The sequence below is a fragment of the Pelophylax lessonae genome, assembly GCF_965119305.1.
Source record: "Pelophylax lessonae genome assembly, chromosome: 2".
Lineage (NCBI taxonomy): Eukaryota > Metazoa > Chordata > Amphibia > Anura > Ranidae > Pelophylax > Pelophylax lessonae.
Genome location: NC_138769.1, coordinates 100590232 through 100610853, shown reverse-complemented (window position 1 = coordinate 100610853; position 20622 = coordinate 100590232). Strand labels below are relative to the sequence as shown.

General features: G+C 45.7%; 1 protein-coding gene across 4 annotated transcripts in view; it reads right to left on the bottom strand.

Annotated features, from left to right (window-relative positions):
• Positions 1–20622, bottom strand: part of ITSN1 (intersectin 1) — a 348624-nt gene that overhangs the window by 198900 nt on the left and 129102 nt on the right. For all 4 annotated transcript variants that reach the window (XM_082244896.1, XM_082244893.1, XM_082244894.1 and 1 more), the window contains 2 exons: positions 16423–16523; positions 1901–1964 (listed from right to left, as the gene is read on the bottom strand). In XM_082244896.1, coding sequence (XP_082101022.1) covers positions 1901–1964; positions 16423–16523 — 165 coding nt within the window. The remainder of the gene's footprint in view (positions 1–1900; positions 1965–16422; positions 16524–20622) is intronic.

Genomic DNA, 20622 nt, shown 5'->3' with positions numbered 1-20622 from the left:
AAAATATGCTATAAACCAAGCGGGAGACCATATTGCAGGTAATAATTTCAGGAAAAAAAAAAAGACCGGACCTTGACGTTTACATTGTTTTTTTGTTTGTTTTTTTTTTTTTGGTACATGCTCAGTTAAATCATATCTACACCCAAGAATAATTTATTTTTTTCATGCTTTTTCCCCCCTCTATTTTAACATGCACATCCTGCCAGTAACACTACCTGTCCTAGAATGATGATGCTCATTCACTATACTGTAAATATGGAGAATCAGCATCATCACTCTAGGAAAAGGCAACAGAAACGTCCCCTCTTCTCTTCTCCATATTTATAGAGGGGACTGCTTCTGTAGTCTTTAGTGTTAGATGGGAACAATGTAATTGAGCAAAATCCCAGACCACAGGAAGTTATCCACTCACAAGATTTCTGGCAGGAACAACAGATATTTCTTGCAACTGTCAGATATCACAAAACTCCTTCAGTAGTAGATTTGACAGCCAAGAAAGGACCAAACAGAAGTAATTTGTAGGGGTTACACACCCTCTTTCTTTTATATCTCAGGGACGTTTGGTGGGATCTCTGTGCTGAGATTTTCAGGTCTGTACACTCGCTGTGGACATAAATGGCTCGTTTCCACTGAGCTTTCTGGTACGGTTCGGTACGGTACGCTATTTATGCCGTTTCCATTATGAATGGTACCCTAATTCCGAACTGTACCACTTTTTGGTACCCTTTCGTTGGGGTACCAAGCACATTAGTACCGTACCAAAAGGGTGGAGCTACACTCTGCAGAACTTTGATTGGTTGACAGAGAATCGTCTATCACAGCTTTCCTGCTACACCACGCCTATCATGAAAGGTTACTATTGGCAGTGGAAACGCAATGTGTACCGTTCCGAACCGTACCGTACTGAACCAAACCGTACCACTCAGTGGTAACGAGCAATAAGAGGGGCTTCTCCCTCTGCCTGTTGCATTTTTGTTTTTATGGAAAATGCAACAGGAGAAGCTGGAACATGCAAACACTTCCATGTAGAATAAAACAGATTTGGAAATTATGGCAGAAATATCTCAGTTGACAAGAACAAGACATATAAACAGCCAGGGGCTTCCTTAGCCCACAAGGCACCTACTAGATTAAAACTATCACGTTTGGTTGCATTGACACTTTGGAACTCAAGTAGAGATTTGGACCCCCATACATATAGCTGCAAGCACACAGTCCCTAAAAGAAGCAGTTAGGCGATTTATAAAAAAACTGAAATTTTGAATGTAGTGACTATTTAAAAGGCGATACTCTCAAAATTTAATCTAATCTAAAATTATGGTGCATTAATTAAGCATTTAATTGCAGAAATTCGCCAGCATACCACAGATCATCTATTATCTGAAAGATTTATTGAAGAATGATCACATCACAAGAGACAGAGTACAACGTTCAAGAGCCATGCAGGACCCCTTCATCACATGCCTGACATATAATATATGCATTGATCTGTGATGTCTCTGGGTCTCCATCTGGCAGTTGCTCCCAGCACCCACTACTTATATTCCAGAATTGTGTGTGATGGGAATATGGACAATAACTTCGTAATGCATGTGTAGCAGCTTATAGCCTCTAGAATGAAAATGGTAAACTTCTGAAGGAAGAAAAAATAACCATTTCCAATTAAAGTATAAGCACAAAAAGAATTCAGTTTTATTAAACCTGACTTAAATCAAACTCAGAGTCTGTGACATCTAAAAATAACTACTATGAAATTTCCTCACCAAAATATGTTACCAGCAACAGGAAATAATTTATCGAATATTTTATCAAAACAAGGATATCGGGCTTAGACATTTAATCTAAAAACTCTTTGATAATATTACAATAAACATGTAAAACGAACTTTCAACAGTCTTACCAAATTGTCGCCAGCTGGGCTTGGGGTAAACTAGATTGCATAAGAATAGTTCTAGCTTGTGGACCTGAAAAAAAAGTAATTGAAACACATCACATACAGCACAAACCCAAAGACTCCGCTCGCATATTGGCGCCTTGGATCAAATCTGCCCGTGATCCCGAATCACTGCAAATCGTGGGACGCCTGTGCAATTCCCCTGACTTCCAATGGCGCACCTCAAAGCAGCACGCTTTTGTCAAGATTGATGCCTGACGAATCACTGTAAAATTGCGCAAACAGAATCGCGGGACGACTGTTGCCCGAAAAAAGTACAAGAGCTTCTTTTGCGTCCTGCAATTCTATTTGCGCAATTTTACCGCGATTCGTTGCGGGACAATCGCTGCAAAATCGTGCCAAGTTTGGGGTACCCTTGCGAGTCACAGGAATTGCACGGGCGTCTCACGATTTGCAATGATTCAGGATCTCGGACAGAATTGCCGCATCCAAAACGCCAATATGTGAACGAAGCCCAACATTAAAGGCTGGTACATAACGTTTTTTTTTTTTTTTTTTCGCTTTACCCAACGGGCTGTGTGTATCTGGCATAAGACTACGTTTACACTAGTCTCTTGCATCTAATTGTGCTGGGAAGTATAAACAAAAAAAAAAAAAAACTTAACACATCCAAGATCACTTTCTCCAGTGTACAAAAATATGCATGCATTTAGATGTGTTCAGGGTATCTAATCTGCTCTTGGATGCACAGATTTAAATTTTTACCAAACACAAATTACATGAATGCAAAAGAGGGTTAGAGGGCAAAGTCTGTACCAAAAATAATTAAATGTATGTAGCAGTATTTCCAGCATCAGTGCTGGATATGGGTCTGCCGTGGTTACCATAACACCAACAGCACATTTAAGCTCGTTGCCCAAGTGTGAATACTGAGACAATGACCAGTCCAGCATCTTTGGTTTTTAGTTTTATTTTAGGAACTTGAATGGGAGAAGGGAATGAGTGGGATACTCCTCTGGCTCAACTAGTTACAAGAATGGGACACTTGAGAAAAAAAAAATGCCTTCTAGCTCTGACATGACGCCGACTGAATGCCGACCAACACTTACTGGCGCTTGTGAACACTGACTAGCTGTCACTAAACTGAAACTGACTTCTGACACTCCGGTTAGCTCAAAAGTCCTCTTTCACTGCTTCCTCCAGTCCTCCCTGACTGAGGTAGCCACTTGCAAATACTGCTGCAACACTAAACACTTTACACTTCAGGGCCCAAATGCTGGCACCCCCTTTATTCTTCAGGGTTAATTCTGTACTGTCCCTTTATTCTTCAGGGTTAACTCTGTACCGTCACCGCTGCCCGGCTAGCTAGGTCCTGGATCCCTCCGACCTTCTCCGGAGTGGTCTCCTCTCCTAGGCAGACCCCAGGGGCAATTTGCAGTACTCACGACTCAGAATGCTTTCCTGAAACTCGTCCCCCAACAGCTCCGCTGGTCCTCCGCACACTGGATCCTTCTCTGCAGCTCAGCTCTGTATCCCCTCAGGCAAGCCGTCTGGGATACCCGATTCCTCTTGACAGGAGGAGAGACAGCTGTCACCTCCCTCCTGGGACTCTTGCTTCCTGCCAAAGACAATCTGACATGCGCCTCTCACAGACCTATACCCCCTCCAAAAATGCTGTGCGGCAGAATCTGCCCTTACATGAGGGATACAAGCCCTGGTGTGCTATTGGTCAGGTTTCCTCCACTGCCCAATGAGAGCCCTTATTGGGTTGCAGTGGGGAGACCCCTTGACACAGCAGACACACCTGAGAGCACATGTCAGCTTAGCTGAACAATATGTCCCTGTTGTTAAGCAGGCAAGGCCCCACTATAATTTACCTAGCACCTACCTTGGAGGGTGCTACATGTACAAACATGATCTCTTTTAAACAAAAGTAGAACTGGCAAAAGTTTGGCAATATTTGGCAAATATTTTACCATTTAACGCTTTCAAAACTGTTTACAGGTTACCTGTTTAGAGTTAGAGGAGGTCTTGCGCTATAAATATTGCTCTCGCTCCAACGATTGCGGCGATACCTCATGTGTGGCTTGAAAACCGTTTACATATGTAGGCGCATTTTGCGTATGTGTTCACTTCTGCACACGAGCACAGAGGGATAGGGCGCGTTAAACATTTTTTCCCTCGTTTTACTTTTTATTTTTACACTCTCCCTTTATTTTTTGATAACTTTTATTCCTAGTACAAGGAATGTAAACATCCCTTGTAATAGAAATAAGCAGGACAGGTCCTTTGAGAGATCTGAGATCAAAAAGACCCCACATTTCTCATTTACCTTTAAAAGCAAAAATAAAAAAATGGATTTTTGTAAGATCTTACCGTAAAATCCTTTTCTCTTAAGCTCATTGACAGACGTAGTCTTCTTGATTCTCAAGAGCTGGGTTATGTTGTCTCCGCAGGAGTAGGACTAGGCAGAAAGACAAAACGTTCTGGCTCCACCTTAGGGGCAGTCCCTGAGGGTATATCCTCCCTCTCTCTGCTACAGGGAATCAGTTCTGTTCTAAAGGAGTAACAGAGAATTTAACCCAACCCAACTCAATGATAGAGGGGCGGGTACTACGTCTGTCAATGAGCTTAAGAGAAAAGGATTTTACGGTAAGATCTTACAAAAATCAATTTTTCTCTATCGCTCATTGACAGACGTAGTCTTCTTGATTCTCAAGAGCTGGGACATCCAGAAGCAGTGCCACAAATGAGGGGTGGGATTGACAAAATCAAATCCAATCTAGAAGGCCCAACCGGTGCCAAACTAGAAGTTTTAAAGGCTCATTATAAACAAAGAATGAGACTAAAAGAAAAATTTCCAACGGAAAAAACCCTCGAGGTAGACCACTGGTCTCCTCAAATTGCGGCCTGCAAAACCTTGCGGCCAAACGAGGCATCAGACGATGCCATTACATCAACTTTATAATGTTTTGTAAAGGTATGCACCGACGACCAGGTAGCCGCCTTGCACACCTGGACCACTGACGCCTGATGGCGAAAGGCCTATGACGCACTAAGCGCCCGAGTGGAGTGCGCCTTAACAGGGAACGGGGGCTCCCGACCCTTAATAGAATAAGCCTGTACTACCGTCTGTCTGATCCATCTGGAAATGGTCGCGGCAGATGCAGGCAACCCCTTTTTGGGTCCATCCGGGATCACAAAAAGTGAATCCGTCTTGCGAAACGAGTCTGTCGTTTTCAAGTATACCCTGATCGCCCGGACCACATCCAAGGAGTGTAAAGCAAACTCCCGAGGATGACTGGGCTTAGGACACAGGGAAGGTAACACAATTTCTTCATTCAGATGAAATTCTGAAACCACTTTTGGTAGGAAGGATGGATTCAGACGAAGAACCACCTTATCTCTATGAACCACCAGATATGGTGAACGACAAGATAATGCGGCCAGTTCTGACACCCTGCGTGCAGAAGTAATAGCCACCAAGAAGGCCACCTTCTGGGACAACGTAGGTAGAGGAATCTCCCTAATATCTTCAAAGGGAGGTTTCTGAAGAACCGACAACACTAAATTAAGATCCCAGGGGGGTAATGGCGCGTGCACTGGCGGAGCCAGATGTCGCACCCCCTGAATGAAATTCCGCACCAAGGAATGAGTAGCCAAAGGCTTCTGAAAGAAGATAGCTAATGCTGAGACCTGACCCTTTATAGTACTCAAGGCCAGTTTCTGCTCAACCCCTTGTTGCAGAAAAGCTAATATTCGACTAATCGAATAAGACCGAGGACGGAACCCCAAAGGTTCACACCATGCAATGTAGGACTTCCATGTGCGATGATAAATCTTTCTGGAAGTCGCTTTCCTTGCTTCAACTAGAGTAGGAATAACTGAAGCTGACAAACCTTTGTCCTTCAGCACCTGGGTCTCAATAGCCAGGCCGTTAAAGCCAGCGATTGTAAAGCAGGATGGAAGATCGGTCCCTGAGACAGTAGGTCCTCCCTGAGAGGAAGTCTCCACGGGACGTCCGCCACCAGTCTGACCACGTCGGCGTACCAAGCTCGACGAGGCCAGTCCGGAGCTACCAGAATTACTGGAATTCCTTCCTCCTCTATCCTGCGAAGAAGTCTTGGCAGTAACGCGAGAGGAGGGAAGGCATACATTAGCTGGTATTGCCCCCACGGGGCGATCAGTGCGTCTGCGGTTTCTGCTAGAGGATCGCGGGAGCGAGCCACGAATCTCTGAACTTTCCTGTTGAATCGTGATGCCAACAGATCCACATCCGGGGTGCCCCACCGTAGGTACAACTGGTGGAAAACGTCTGGATGGAGGGACCATTCCCCCTGATCCAGAGTCTGACGGCTGAGATAATCTGCCTGCCAATTCTCCACCCCCGGAATGAACACCGCAGAGATTGCTGGAACAAATCGTTCCGCCCAGCGAAGAATGCAAGCCACTTCCTTGGCCGCTCGGACACTCTTGGTGCCCCCCTGGTGATTGACATAAGCCACGGCCGTGGCATTGTCCGACTGGATCCGAACCGGGCTGCCCTGGAGCTGCTCTGTCCAGTGAATCAGACAAAGTCTGATCGCTCTCAGTTCCAATACATTTATCGGTAACCTGGATTCTTCCGGGGACCAAAGTCCCTGGACAGATAACTGACCGAGAATTCCTCCCCATCCGGATAGACTGGCATCCGTGGTCACTATCGTCCAATATATTGGCAGAAATGACTTTCCCTGGCTGAGCATCGGAGACCGAAGCCACCAGACCAGAGACTCTCTGGTCTGTTTGCTCAATCGGATCTGATTGTCCAGGGATTCCGGATTCCGATTCCATCTGAGAAGAATCTCTTGCTGAAGAATTCGGGTATGGGACTGGGCAAATGGGACTGCTTCGAACGAAGCCACCATCAACCCCAGAACCCTCATGCAAGTCCGAAGGGAAGACCAGCTGTTGGACAGTAACAACTGGACTGCTGATTGAATCTTTCGGAGTTTCCCTACCGGAAGAAAAACTCTTGTCCTGACTGTGTCTAGAATTAGACCCAGATATTCGAGCCTCTGGGTGGGAACCAGAAATGACTTTTGCTGGTTCACCAGCCACCCGAATTCCTGTAAAGAAATCATAGTAATTTCTATGTTTTGTAGCAAGGTCTGAGGGGACTCTGCATGAAGCAGAAGATCGTCTAGGTAACCAAGGATCGATATGCCTCTTTGGCGCAGAAGTGCCAACATTGGGGCCAACACCTTCGTGAAGACCCGCGGAGCCGTGGCGAGACCGAAAGGTAACGCCACAAACTGATAGTGGTTCTCTTCTACGGAAAAGCGTAAGAAACCGCTGATGTCCTGCGAAAATGGGAATGTGAAGATATGCGTCCTTGATGTCTATGGACGCTAGGACATCCCCTGGATGCAGGAAGGCTGCTACTGTGTGAATGGACTCCATTCTGAATCTTCTTATGTTGACAAAAGAATTGAGTGCCCTTAAGTCCAGAATTGGACGCAATTTGCCCTCTTTCCTGGGTATTGTAAATAGGTTTGAATAAAACCCTTGAAACCGTTCTGTCCAAGGAACGTGGACTACCACTCCTTGTTGTAGAAAATCTGTGACTGCTCTCCGCAGATCTTCTAAACGATCCGGGGATAGTCGGATATTGGAAGGGAAGAATCGCGCCGGTGGGAGAGATCGAAACTCGATCTTGTACCCTGACCTTATGACTTCGCAAACCCATCTGTCCGGGATTCTGGAAAGCCATTGATCCGGGAACCGGCGAAGACGTCCCCCCACCCCAGTTATGGGTGGGGGCGCACCTTCAGGCTTTGGACGGTTTATCTTCAGGTCTGGAGGGGGCGGGCTTTGCTTGCCCGACCAACGACCCCTGACGCCTCCTGCAGGAGCTTTGGAGGACTTAATTTTTTCACCCGCGGGACGAAAAAACCTCTTGTGAGCAGAAAAAGAAGGCCCTCGTCTTTGACGAGTTCCTTTACCTTTAAAATTTTGCGGTAAAAAGGTGCTCTTTCCACCCGCTCTTTTCCATCCTTAATGATCTCATCTAAGTTGGCTCCAAATAGACGCTCTCCTGAAAAGGGGATATTAGCCAATGCTTTTTTGGAACCTTGGTCGGCTAACCAACCTTTTAGCCACAGTGTACGCCTGAGAACCACTGCTGAGACTGATGCTCGCGCCAATAATGGAGTGGCGTCTAACGCCGCATCACACACAAACTGTAACCCCTGTATCATTTGTTCCAACAAATCTGATACCGCCTGAGGGACCTCTTCTAAGTCCCGGCGTAACCACTTGGTCCATTCAGTTACAGCCTGCGAAACCAGACCAATAGCTATTATAGGTCTGAAAGCTGATCCAATCAAGGAAAACATGGTGCGAGACATAGCTTCTATCTTGCGATCCACTGGATCTTTAAAAGACGGAGCGTCTTCTAGAGGAATAACCGTGGCTTAATTCAATCTAGCAATTGGTGAATCCACCACAGGTGGTTCTGTCCATTTCTTAATGAGGGTTTCCTCAAACGGATAACGCCTGTTAATGCGTTTAGAAATAGTAAAAGTGCGCTTTGGCAGACGCCATTCTTCTTCGATTGGATTGCCAAAACATTTGGGCAATGGAAAAACCTTCGCCACTTTGATGCGTTTTTTAGTCCCAAAAGGGATTTCAGTTTCAGCTATTTCCGATGGAATACCCTGTAATCTTAAGGTTTCTTGAACAGATACAATGAGTGCGTTTACCAACGCTTCCTCTCGGGCTATGGCTGATGCCGAAACATCCTCCTCGCTGTCTGAAGAGACAGGACCCGAGACACCAATCCCAGATGAAGTACCTGCAACTGCAGAAATAGGCTCAGAGTCTGAATCCGAGGTTTCAGATAAAATGGGGGTAGGCGGGGGTCGCTTTCTTGCGCCCTGTCCCTGACAAGCCACTTCCACCCGGGACACAAAAGTTTCCATAATAGCTGACAATGATTCAATTGTCAGTGGGGTGCTGGAGGATCCTGCAGACCCCACGAGGGGATCCGGAGGAGATACATGAGTGGCAGGGTCCATGTTAATTCAGGACACCTTTGCCAGCAAAAACAAAAAAACTTTCTCTTTTTTTTTTTTTTTTTGTGTGTCTCCCCCTAGCGCATAGCGCCCCTCAGAGTACCTGCTTCTCGATCCCACAGAGAGAGAGAGGGACCCCCAAGGCTCACCAACCGATGCAGTGAAGTTTCCAACCAACTGCAGTCAGCGTCTGTCTTTTACAGACTGGAAGGAGCTGTTGCTTTTTCCCGGGTAGAAGGACGTGGCTCCGCCCCCTGTGTACGCCTTCCGGCGTTCCCAGCTCTCCACGAGGTAGCTGGGCTCACGAAACATGGCCGCCCCCATAGAAGAGACATAAGACTCCAAAAACATGGCGGCCGGCGTGACCTGAGGACATACATGCACTTGGTCTATGGCAAAATGGCGGCGGACCGCCGAAATCGTTTTCCCAGCACATCCACCTGCATCTCTGCTAAGAGGCGATATATGGATCTACAGGAGATACACTACAAATAAGGTAGGATTATACCTCCTATGTCTGCTGTAATGTTACAGTCTGCTGGGTAGAGTGTTAGCTCTCAAACCAAGTCCACTTCCCACAAACACATGCTGTATTACAAGGGGGACTTATTAGTATCAGATATATACTGACCATATATGGAGGGGCCCATAATTCATACTGCCTCATAACGAGGAAAGAAAAAAGGGAACGTTTACTCACCATACCAAACCGACAGGCACCCTCTCTTCACAATACCCTCTCCACCGGGGTGGGGGGTTGTGGACCACTCCGGACGCCTCGACTCTCTGGTTCCTGGCGTCCAATCGAGACTTTTAACTCGCAAGGTCAGTCCCTCCACTGGGACTCCGTCGCGGCCGACCCAGCGCGGAGCTCTGGTCTGCACGCGCTCGTAGGCAGAAACCGGGGTGACCACTGGATCTCAACATCCAGCCCGTCGCCCGGCCCCACATACTTACTTGAATGTGTCGCGGCCGACCAAGCGCAATGCCATGGTCTGCGCGCGCTCGTAGGCCGGCTGGGGTGACCACAAGTGTCGCCCAGTCCGGCATTTTTGCTTGAAGATCTCACAGGAAAAACACTGGAGAAAAACTACCTAAAAAATGTCTTTTTCTAAAGAAAAAAGTCTTGCCAGGACCAAAAGATCCCAGCAAGGAACTTAGGTCCTTACTCCTGACTAGACAGAAAAAAACTGATTCCCTGTAGCAGAGAGAGGGAGGATATACCCTCAGGGACTGCCCCTAAGGTGGAGCCAGAACGTTTTGTCTTTCTGCCTAGTCCTACTCCTGCGGAGACAACATAACCCAGCTCTTGAGAATCAAGAAGACTACGTCTGTCAATGAGCGATAGAGAAACATTTGTTTATGCCGGAGAACCGAAAGTGACATCAGAGGTCGCTCAGGTCCTCCAAGGGCATAGAGCTGAGCGGGGGGCCATCTTGCCCTCGCTCAATTTACTGCCCAGCAAGTGGCCCCATCGGATCGCTTCCGGGATTAACGATAAGCTTAGAAACTACCGTCGCTTCTAAAAGTGATCTCACAGCGAATATGCCGCTGGGATCACTTTTAATCGGAAAGCTGGCCGCCCATGGGAAAACCCGATACCGGGGTTATGGCATCTAGCTGCAGTCATGAGCCCATTATTTATCATCAAAATCATGATGTGCATTCCCAGTTAGGTGTGTGGTAAGTGGTTGATGAATGTTAGTGCATACTAACCCAATATCTAACTTTTTTTTGTTAAAATATAAAAGATGGATATTATGCTGATACCAAACATGTCACGCTTTAAAATTACATACCCCTGTGGAATGGCGACAAACCATAGTACCTAGAAATCCCGATAGGTGACACCTTCAATTTCTTTACAGGATACCAGTTTAGATTATAGCTGCCATACATTATACAATTTTCTTATTCAATTTCCTTTAGATTTACCTTCAAATATTTAGTGCAAGGGCCTGCCTGATTGCATACAAATTGAAAGTGTTTAAACTCCTATTATATGGTTTTGGCAAATTTTAAGAAAAATTGCCCCATAAAACTGTATAATGTATGGCCAGCCTTAGACAGGTGGTCTGGCCCTAGAATTATTTCTCTCACTCTAATGTTCGTGACGATACCTCACATGTGGTGCAATCACTGTTCACATGTGTGCGGGACCTACGTGCGCGTTTGCGCATTAACACTAACATATATATATATATATTTATTTTAACTTTTTTTGACACTGTACCTTAAAATGTTGGTTTCTGATTGAACTTTATCACTTGAGATGAACATCTCTGGTAATATTATGGACTGTGGCAGGTCCTCTATATTAAAGAGATTTGGGGTCTTATAGAAAGTATCTGATGAAAACCAGATCACCTTAATCAGATGCTTTACAAGCCGGATACACTTGGTCCTCGCTGATTAGCTCCCTGCTACACCGCAGCACTACATCCATCTGGACTGGAGGCATGGACCCCTCTGCTGCAGGATAGTCATCCTTATATGAGCTTTTTGAACCTGTACTCCGTGTGCGTTTTTTTATTTTATTTGGCCAATTGTCTTACCTGCATTAAATATTACACTTATAGGCGCTCTGGTCTTTCTTTTTTCTGCTACCTAATCTACAGCCGCTCAGATCATTTTAAAGGAATCAACAGCTCTAAAGAATGATACCTCGAGCAGTGATTACTGAAATGCCACTGCTCCTTTCTAAGGATGGGAAGCGGTTAAAGCCCAAGAAGATCCAAGATTCTTTTTAGTTTTGGGAAGTGTGGGGAAAGATTTTAAATGTTTCTCCGGTCTTAATTGTTGTGTGTACCTCTTTGAGCTATTACCCCTTACTTCAGTTCAAGGTGACAACATAGAAAAGATAATCTCTCTAGAAAGGAAATCCCTTCACTCAAAACAATGGCAGCAATGGGGGAAAAAAAAAAAAAAAAAAAAAAAAAGTTACTCTTACTGGTAATGTCTTGTCCAGGACAGCCACCTCAGAGACCTTGACTCCTCCCTTCTCAAGAAACACCACCTCAACCATGTAGTTTTAAACCCCCTATCAGCCGGTGCCCTTTAGTTCTCCAAGAGTGCCTCCGGCCACCTGGGGCGACACAGACATATCATACCAACCTCCATTCTTCTGACCGTCTTATATTCAGACCTTCTTCGGGTGGGTAACAGTGCTGTCCTGTAAAAGACTCCTGGAAAAGACGTTACCGGTAAGAGTAACCATTTTTCCCTCCTCGTCTTTCAGGACAGCCACACCTGAGAGGATAAGAGAGTACTTACCCCTAGGGTGGGACCACCACTTGAAGGACTTTGCGCCCAAAAGCCTGATCTTTAGCGAACAACAGGTCCAGCCTGTAGTGCTTGGTGAAGGTCGAAAAACTGGAACAGGTTGCTGCCCAACAGATCTGTTCCGGGGGGTAGCACCAGCTCTCTCCGCCTGGGAAGTCGTCACAGCCCCAGTGGAATGTGTCCTTATACCCACCGGGACCTCCTTCCCGCTTGAAACATAGGCCTGACTAATGGCTAACCTAAGCCATCTTGCTAAGGAACGCTTTAGAACTCTTACTAGAGCCAGCAAATAGAACAAAGGAGGAATCAGACTTCCAAAATTGCTTCATACGATCCATGTACTGAAGGACACACCTTCTAGCATCTAACTTAGGATAGTTACTCTCCCATTCACTTACGGGATTCGAACAGAAAGTTAGTAAAAGGATTTCTTGGTCTCTGTGAAACATTGATGCCACTTTTGGTAAGACAGCAGGATCTGTCCTTAAAAAAAAAACGCAATCTGGAAAAACCTGCAGAAAAAGAGCTCTTAACAGAAAGAGCTTCCAGTTCACTAACCCTTCTGGCGGTAGTTCTCGCCACAAAAAAAGAAAAAGTCTTTAGAGTTACCACACAAGACTTAATAGGTTCAAACGGCTCTCCTAAGAGCCTGTAGAACCACGATTAGATCCCACATAGGAAAAGGGGGATTGCTCAAGGGTTTTCGGCTAAAGATACTTAAAAAAAAGACACTTCCTGCCTGCCGAGACTTGACTTTTTAGGGTGCTGACAGCTAGACCTTTATCTGCCCCACTTTGCAGAAATTCCAGCACTGCCACCTGGCTGCCTACATCCAAGGAGCGCTCTGCACACTTTCAGGTCTTAAGGTATTCGGCCCGCGTTTCCTTTTCCTGTTCTAAAGCACAGTCACCACCAAGTGATCTGAAAACCCCTTGCTTTTCAGCAACTACTCCTCAGAAGCCAGGCTGAGAGATTCCAGCACTCCCACCCGGGGACAGGAAACTGGGCCCTAAAAAAGAAGGTCCTCCCGAAGTGGCAGAATCCACTGCCAGACCCTTCAGAACCGAAAATCACAGTCTCCTGGGCCAAAGTGGTGCGAATCAGTAGCATCTTCCTTCTGAAGCTTTCTCAGTATTAGTAGTGGCGGGGAAGGCATAGCATATGGAGAAATGCCAGCTCTGAAATGAGCGCATCCACTCCAAACGCCCCATCCCACCTCAGGGAGAAGAAAAGGTGCCTTTTCATATTCTGCCGAGAGGCAAACAGATCCACGCCCAGCAACCCCCATCTCTGAGTGATCAACCTGAAGACGTCCTGATTGTGGGTCCAGTCACCTTCAAGGTTTTTCTGCTCAGGAAGTTGGCCAATTGGTTCAATTATCCCTTCAGGTGAACCGCCTACATGGAGAGCACCTGGGTTTCAGCCCACTGAAAAATTCCTTCTGCCAGAGCCCACAGAGGCTTGCGCCTTGCCGCTGAGATCCCTGGACAACGGTTCCTGAGAGGAGGCAAACGGGAGCAGATTGTCCAGGTAGGCAATAACAAACGCCCGTGAGCTACAAGTAAGCCAAGGCCTCTCCCATGACCTTGGTGAAGATGCAGGGGTAAGAGGATAGGCCAAAGGGAAGGGTCCAAAATTGCAGATGTAATGTGCCCTCTGCCATCCTTATGGCCAACCTGAGGAAAATGTGACACCCTTCCAATATGGGAATGAGCAGGTAGGCGTCTCTTAGGTCTATCGAGGCATGAAGCAGTTTGTGGGGGAAGGATAGCCCTTTTCGAGAAGATCAAATCCATCCTGAATCTTTTGTAAGCAACTGCAGCATCTAAGTGTTATAGTTCAGGATAAGCCTGAACTTGCCTGAAGGATTCCGTATGACTATCATCTTCAGTGGTACTTTCACCACAACCCTCTGCTCCTCCAGCTCTTCCAGGGAGGAAAGTTTGATTCCTTTTCCCCTACATCCTGGTAATTCGGTGATGAACATCCTGCGCGGAAGGGGGCTTGAGAACTCCAAATGATAACCCCCCCCCCTCCTTATGATCCTCAAAATGGACCGGGAGGTGACCACTTCCCACTGTGGGAGGAAGGTCCCCAATCTTCGTCCCACTGTGGTCAGCTCGTCGTTTTGTTTTCTTGGGCTGTTCAGGAGGGCGAAAAATCATTCCCCTCGGCCTCTTCCCCCGTTGGCCCCAAGATTGCTTCTGCCCCTCGGTCCAGAATTTTTATCTGACTTTCCTGTCCGCCGTCCGATCCAGGACAGTTTCCAAGCCTGGTGCAAGCAGGTGGTCCCCTGGTAAGGGGAATCTCACAAAGCTTAACTTTGGAACCGCTATCACCCTGCCAAGTCTTAAGCCAAAGAGCCCCTCTTGCTGAATTGGCCAGGGCTGAAGATCTAGCAGACATATGTACAGATTCGGCTGACGCATCCAAAATATAAGCCACGCCCCATAGAAGCGTAGGAAATGAAGACAATTGTCTCGTTTGAGGTGCCAGCCTCAATGTGTGCTTTAATCTGGGTTAGCCAGTACTCCAGATTACGGGCAACCACAGTCATAGCCATGGCGGGTTTAAGATTCCCCAACGAGGAGTCCCAGGTCTTTTTAAAGGAGAGAATCCATCCTTTTATCCATGGGATCAGAAAGAACCCATATCCTTGAAGGCTAGGTCTGTCTGCCTAGAGACCTGAGAGAAGGCCACGTCCAATTTCGGTGACTTCTTCTGTGATTTTTCGGCTCCACACTGACGCGTCTTCCTCAGAAAAGAGAAATCTCTGTTTAAGGGCCCTATTAAAGAAAGGCTCTCTCTCGGGATCCTGCCATTACTTTTTGACTGGTTCCACCAGGACTTCATGTACTGGAAAGACCCTCCTCTTTTTTGTTTTTTCGCCTAGGCCCTGGTACATCTGGTAAATGAAGAGATAAAGTCGTCTTCTCCTCCTGGTTCCCAAAGTGGTGAGGATAGCTCCCAAAAGATCCTCCACCTTTTCCGGAGTAATTTGTACCTAGAAGCTCTAGTGGATTCACCATCCCCCCCTTTCTCCACAAGTGGAGGGTACCGCGGGTGGGGGTGGAGCAATCTCCTGCTGTGCTGGCTGGGGGGAGGGGGGGGGGTCTGGGGCTGAGGAAACTGTAAATGTAAAAAAAAATCAGTACAATGTTCTCTGACTCAACACACTCGTTACAAAGTGCCTTGGTCCAGGATTCTCCATAGCAGCCTTGCATGATGAGCATCTTCTCTTGGAGCTATGTGGCGATTTAGATTCGTCTGAGGCCATACTCTGTCCATTTATTCATTTATTTTATGTTAAAGACTAAGCACCCATACTGGGCCCCCAAGCACACGCAAGCACAGCCTGCCCCCTCAGGAGTGTACCTAGGAACGACCACCACACAGATCACCCCCCCCCCCCACCATCCCTTCAAACCACCAAGGGGGGAACAACACTGTGGAGCTAGTGGGGGAAGTAAGCAAACACCACCCCAGGGTTTTCCTTACCTTAGAATGGCTGGTGCTGGCTTGACGTGGAGCAGTTATTGTGGCCTGTGCCTCTGAAATTTCCAGGAGTGGACGCAAGCCTCTGTGCCTCCAGCTGTCCCACAGCCTATCATCCGGCCCGCTCTCCAAATCCCCCCTTGGCCGGAACCGGAAGCCACGGGATTTTCGGCAGAAGTGCCCGTCTCCACCAGAAGTGATGTCGACTGCCCCCCAGAAGCTCCACTGTTGGCCACAAGATGTGGGAGGACCGGCCGCACCTCCGCAGCGCTCCCCCGAGCGCGAAGAACGGACCCCTACAACCGCGGACCCCCCCTCGAGGAGAAACTGGGGTGACGCCAGGTAGCCCATAAGGTAATCCAGGCTCCCTACCCAGACCCTGACGGAAGGAAACACCTGAACTGAAGGGCACTGGCTGACAAGGGGTTTAAATCTACGTGGTTGAGGCGGTGTTTACCGAGAAAGGAGGAGCCAAGGTCTCTTAGAGGTGGCTGTCCTAAAGGACGAGGAGGGAAAAAAACACGTATATACACATTCTAATCCTACCCATATTTAAAAAAAAAAAAAAAAAAAAAAAACGTTTGCTTGGAGTTGAGCTTTAAAAAAAAAAAAAAAAAAAAAAAAAAAAAAAAAAAAAAAAAAAAAAAGGTACATACTAGTAAATCTAGGTTCCCACTTCTTAATAAATGAAGTTACCTGTAAGATGACCACTCATGGTTTTGTCATGGCTGTTAAACAGCTGTCTATACTTTAGTCTTGAAGACTGTGGCACGGCCCATTCAGCTGCAGGAGGAGGGCTGAAATGTCAAAAGATAAATAAATAGATGACAAGAACAGATTTATATGGCCCTACAAGACATCAATATCTTGCTTGGTGTCATATGGTAGCCTGAGATCACCAGCAACAATCTTGTAAAAGTCTTTATTGGTTTCTCCAAGACCAAAATCGCTTACTTCAACTAACGAACAGAAAACAGTCCATAATTTTATTCAAATAAAAAGCAAGATAATGGCTCACTGCCGCTCTATGGGTCCCACAGTTGGGTTGATGGGTTTCCTGTCTGCTACTGGGGTCCAAAGGAATGGAATTTTTAAAGTTTAGCAACCGTGGTTCAATCCCAAGCTTAGTTCACCCTGCTCCCTAAGGTGTGTCCAGCTCTCTTTTACACAGCTAGGTGCTGACTTATCTCTTCCTTATCAAGACTCCCCTTGTATGTGGCCTAACCCCTTCAAGAACAAAGTACCTGTAATCAGGGTTTGAAGGTCCTTCCCAGCCAACACTCTACAAGCCTCTGAAATTCCAGGTCACTAATAAGGACTTCACAATCCAGAGTACCAAAAGCCAGTCCTCTCCTCCCCCAGCTTGACTACCCCGGAACCCCCCACCCTGCATAGGCGAGAACCCCTGAGTACTCAACATTACCTTCAAATAATCCCCCTTAAAGTGGTTGTAAACCCCAAATGGCATAAATATGAAACACTAACATATGTTTACAGTCTGTACCATAAGCAAGTAAATCTAATTATTTGTACCTCTGTATTTCATTATGTATTCCCATTATAGGAGGCTGAATTTCTCTAGATCTGTAGGCGTGTTGACAGCCTGAAGCCTGGGGGATGGAATCGTGACATCACTGAACTTCCTTCCCAGCTGTACACGCCTCCACAAATCTCCCAGGCTTGGCATAGCAGCGCGCATGACAGGGGAAGTCAAGAGGACTTAGGGGGACATATCTTTGTGGATGTGCTGTGTACAAGGCTGTGGGAGGCACGGCTCCTTCTCTCGTGCATGTGTCTCCTAATTAAGTCTGTCAATCACAAGAGAGGGGGCATGGCAACACCTTTATTTTAAATGTGTCGGATTTTCTCACTGTCAGAAACAGAGGATTGCAGATCCTGGCTGGACTGACTTTTCCTTTCCTGGCCAGACTGAGGACAGATGACTTCTGCTGCTTTGCTGAATAAGGTAGACTGTTCATTTTGATTTTCCAGGTTTACAACCACTTTAAAAGATACTGAAACCCAGATAGTGGGGAAATATACCTGCCGCTCAGGACCCAACCTTGACATCCTGTACACTGGCTAGAGAAAATTAGACCACTTTACACACACATAGGGTGGTCACAAACTGGAAAGTTACACGTCATAGCATATGAACATGAAGACAATTGCTGAAGTGCTGAAAAGTGTAGAATATTAGCATCTATAACCTGGGTTTGCTTTCTAAGTTTGTACTGTCTTCATGTTTAAAAATGAACAATATGATTGGTTTAGTTGAATTTTATTTTATTAACAAATATAATATAAAAACACGTATATATCACACACACACACACACACACACACACACACACACACACACACACACACACACACACACACACACACACACACACACACACACACACACACACACACAGTATTTGCTTTACAAGCAGACCACTACTCTGTCTCATCTGTATGTAAATTTCATCTTGAGCTACTTAGCTTTGATTTTTACAATGGGTGGTAACTAGACAGGGCAGAACATGGAAAGGAACCTAACGCGGCAATACTAAACAAAAGCACGGATACAGATTTATTAGTGACTAAAGATTGCAGATTTAGTTTTCCCTCTGCTACCTAAAGTTGAACAGCAACAGAATAAAATCTGTCCATGGCCAAATCTGTTATAAACATGTACAAAGTGGTCCAACTTGGCTTTCCAACATTGCAAGCACAAATACACCAAAAACGTGTGCATACAGTGGCAAAGTATGCAAACCCCTTGAAATTTACTGTTTTTTGTAGTAATAAAATGGGATTTAAACCTCATCTAAGTCACAAACTGTTGACAAACACAATGTGCTGTCCACTGACACACACAGCGGGGTTAAGTCTCACCCTTGCTTTCTCCACAGTGGATTTGACAGAGCTGATAGCCCACAATGTCTTCATTGAACACACCCGTTAAACAGGAAGGAAGGAACCCATAAACTAATTACTACAACAAAAACTAACTGGATTCAGTAGTTTGCACAACTGGAGTCCAAATAATGGAATGAGTTTGGAGGTGTTGTGTAATTACTACTCCCAACATTTTAACCAGATCCGGACCACCCACCGCCTTTTTATGCGGCAGGGTGGCACAAGACAGGCAAAACGACGTAGGTCTACGTTGATCTCCAGAAGGCCGCTAGGGGGCACGCGGGGAAGCCGATGCATGGGTCAGGCGGCTTCAATTGCCGCCTGACAACCCCCGGCTGAGAGAAAAGGACGGTCAGCTGTTGTAAACACAGCTGACCGTCCTTCTCCCTGCAATGATCACAGAGCTCATGTGATCCTGCTATATAGGATCGTATGTCTCTGATCATTTCACAAGTCCAACCCCCATACAGTTCGAATCACTCCCCTTGATCACCTATACTGTTAACCCCTTCTCTGTCAGTGTCATTATTACAGTAACAGTGCATATTTTTAGCACTGATTACTGTAGCAATGTCACTGGTACCCCCAAAAGTGTCAAAAATGTCAGTTAGGGGTCTGATCTGTCCGCTGTAATGTCGTAGTCCCGCAAAAAAAAAAAAAAAAAAAAAAAAAAAAAAAAAAAAAAAAAAATCGCAGATTGCCGCCATTACTAGTAAAAAAAAAAAAAAACACACACATTAAAGATGACATAAATCTATCCAGTAGTTAGACACAATAACTTTTGCGCAAACCAATCAAAATACACTTATTGCCATTTTTTTTAACAAAAATATGTAGTAGAAAACAAATTGGCCTAAAATAAGATTTTTACATTTCTTTTTTGAGAATGCCATTTAGCAGAATGTGAAAAATATATTTTTTCTTTTTTTCAAAATTGTCGCTCTTTTTTTGTTTATAGCGCAAAAAATAAAAAAAAAAATAAAAAAATAAAATCGCACAGGTGATCAAATACCACCAAAAGAAAGCTCTATTTGTGTGGGGAAAAAGGACGTAAATTTTGTTTGGGTACAGCGTCGCATGACTGCGCAATTGTCCGTTAAAATAACGCAGTGCCGAATTGCAAAATAGGGCCTGGTCATTAAGGGGGCAAATCCTTCCAGTCCAGAAGTGGTTAAGAATGCTTTGCATAAGAAGCATCAGCGGATGTGAACCATGCTTCAAACGCTGTCAAGCGTGAGGAGAGGAATGCAGATAAATGGCAAGTACTGTTTAAATTATGTTCAGCTGTGATTGGACACAGCTAGTCACATGGTAAAGAGCAGTTGTGATTGGCTCTTTACCTCGATCTGTGACCAGCTGTGTCCGTAGGACACAGCAATCAGAGATCTGTGTCGATGCGGGATCACAGGACATCCATAGAAGCCCTCCAGGCAATGTGAGCCCGCACTGTACCTGTCTTTCGGCTATAACGAGGACGGGAAGTGGTTTACTTCAATGGGCTCACGTACCTTTTTTGCCATGGTTTGCAAAATGACAGGCAGCCTGGTTTGCAATAGATGTGTCCAATTTTGTTGGGGGATTTGTTTGATAAATATCCATCCCACAATGTACAGAACATGAGGGTTAAAGCTAATTGAAAAGGTGAAAGACTGCCCAGAGGAGGTGAGAGGATCAGTTAGGAAATGTATTACTAGAACTCTTAGAACATGTAAAAAGCCATCTGGTCCCTGGAGCACAGCTAAGACCAATCAGTTTTGCTGGAAAACAGTCTAATAGACATGCTGTATGTGTTGGAAGCCAAATGGTTAGCATTGCTGTATTTTAGTGCTGGGGTTAAATAAAAAGTGTTTGTGACCAAGAAGGTTTTTTTTTTTTTTTTTCATTGAGTTTGACGGTTCTCTCCATACTTAAAACGAATCCATAAAACCGAAACTAGCACTTTCATATGCGTGTATGTCTAGGTGTGAGGAAACCCCAAAATGCCAGCTC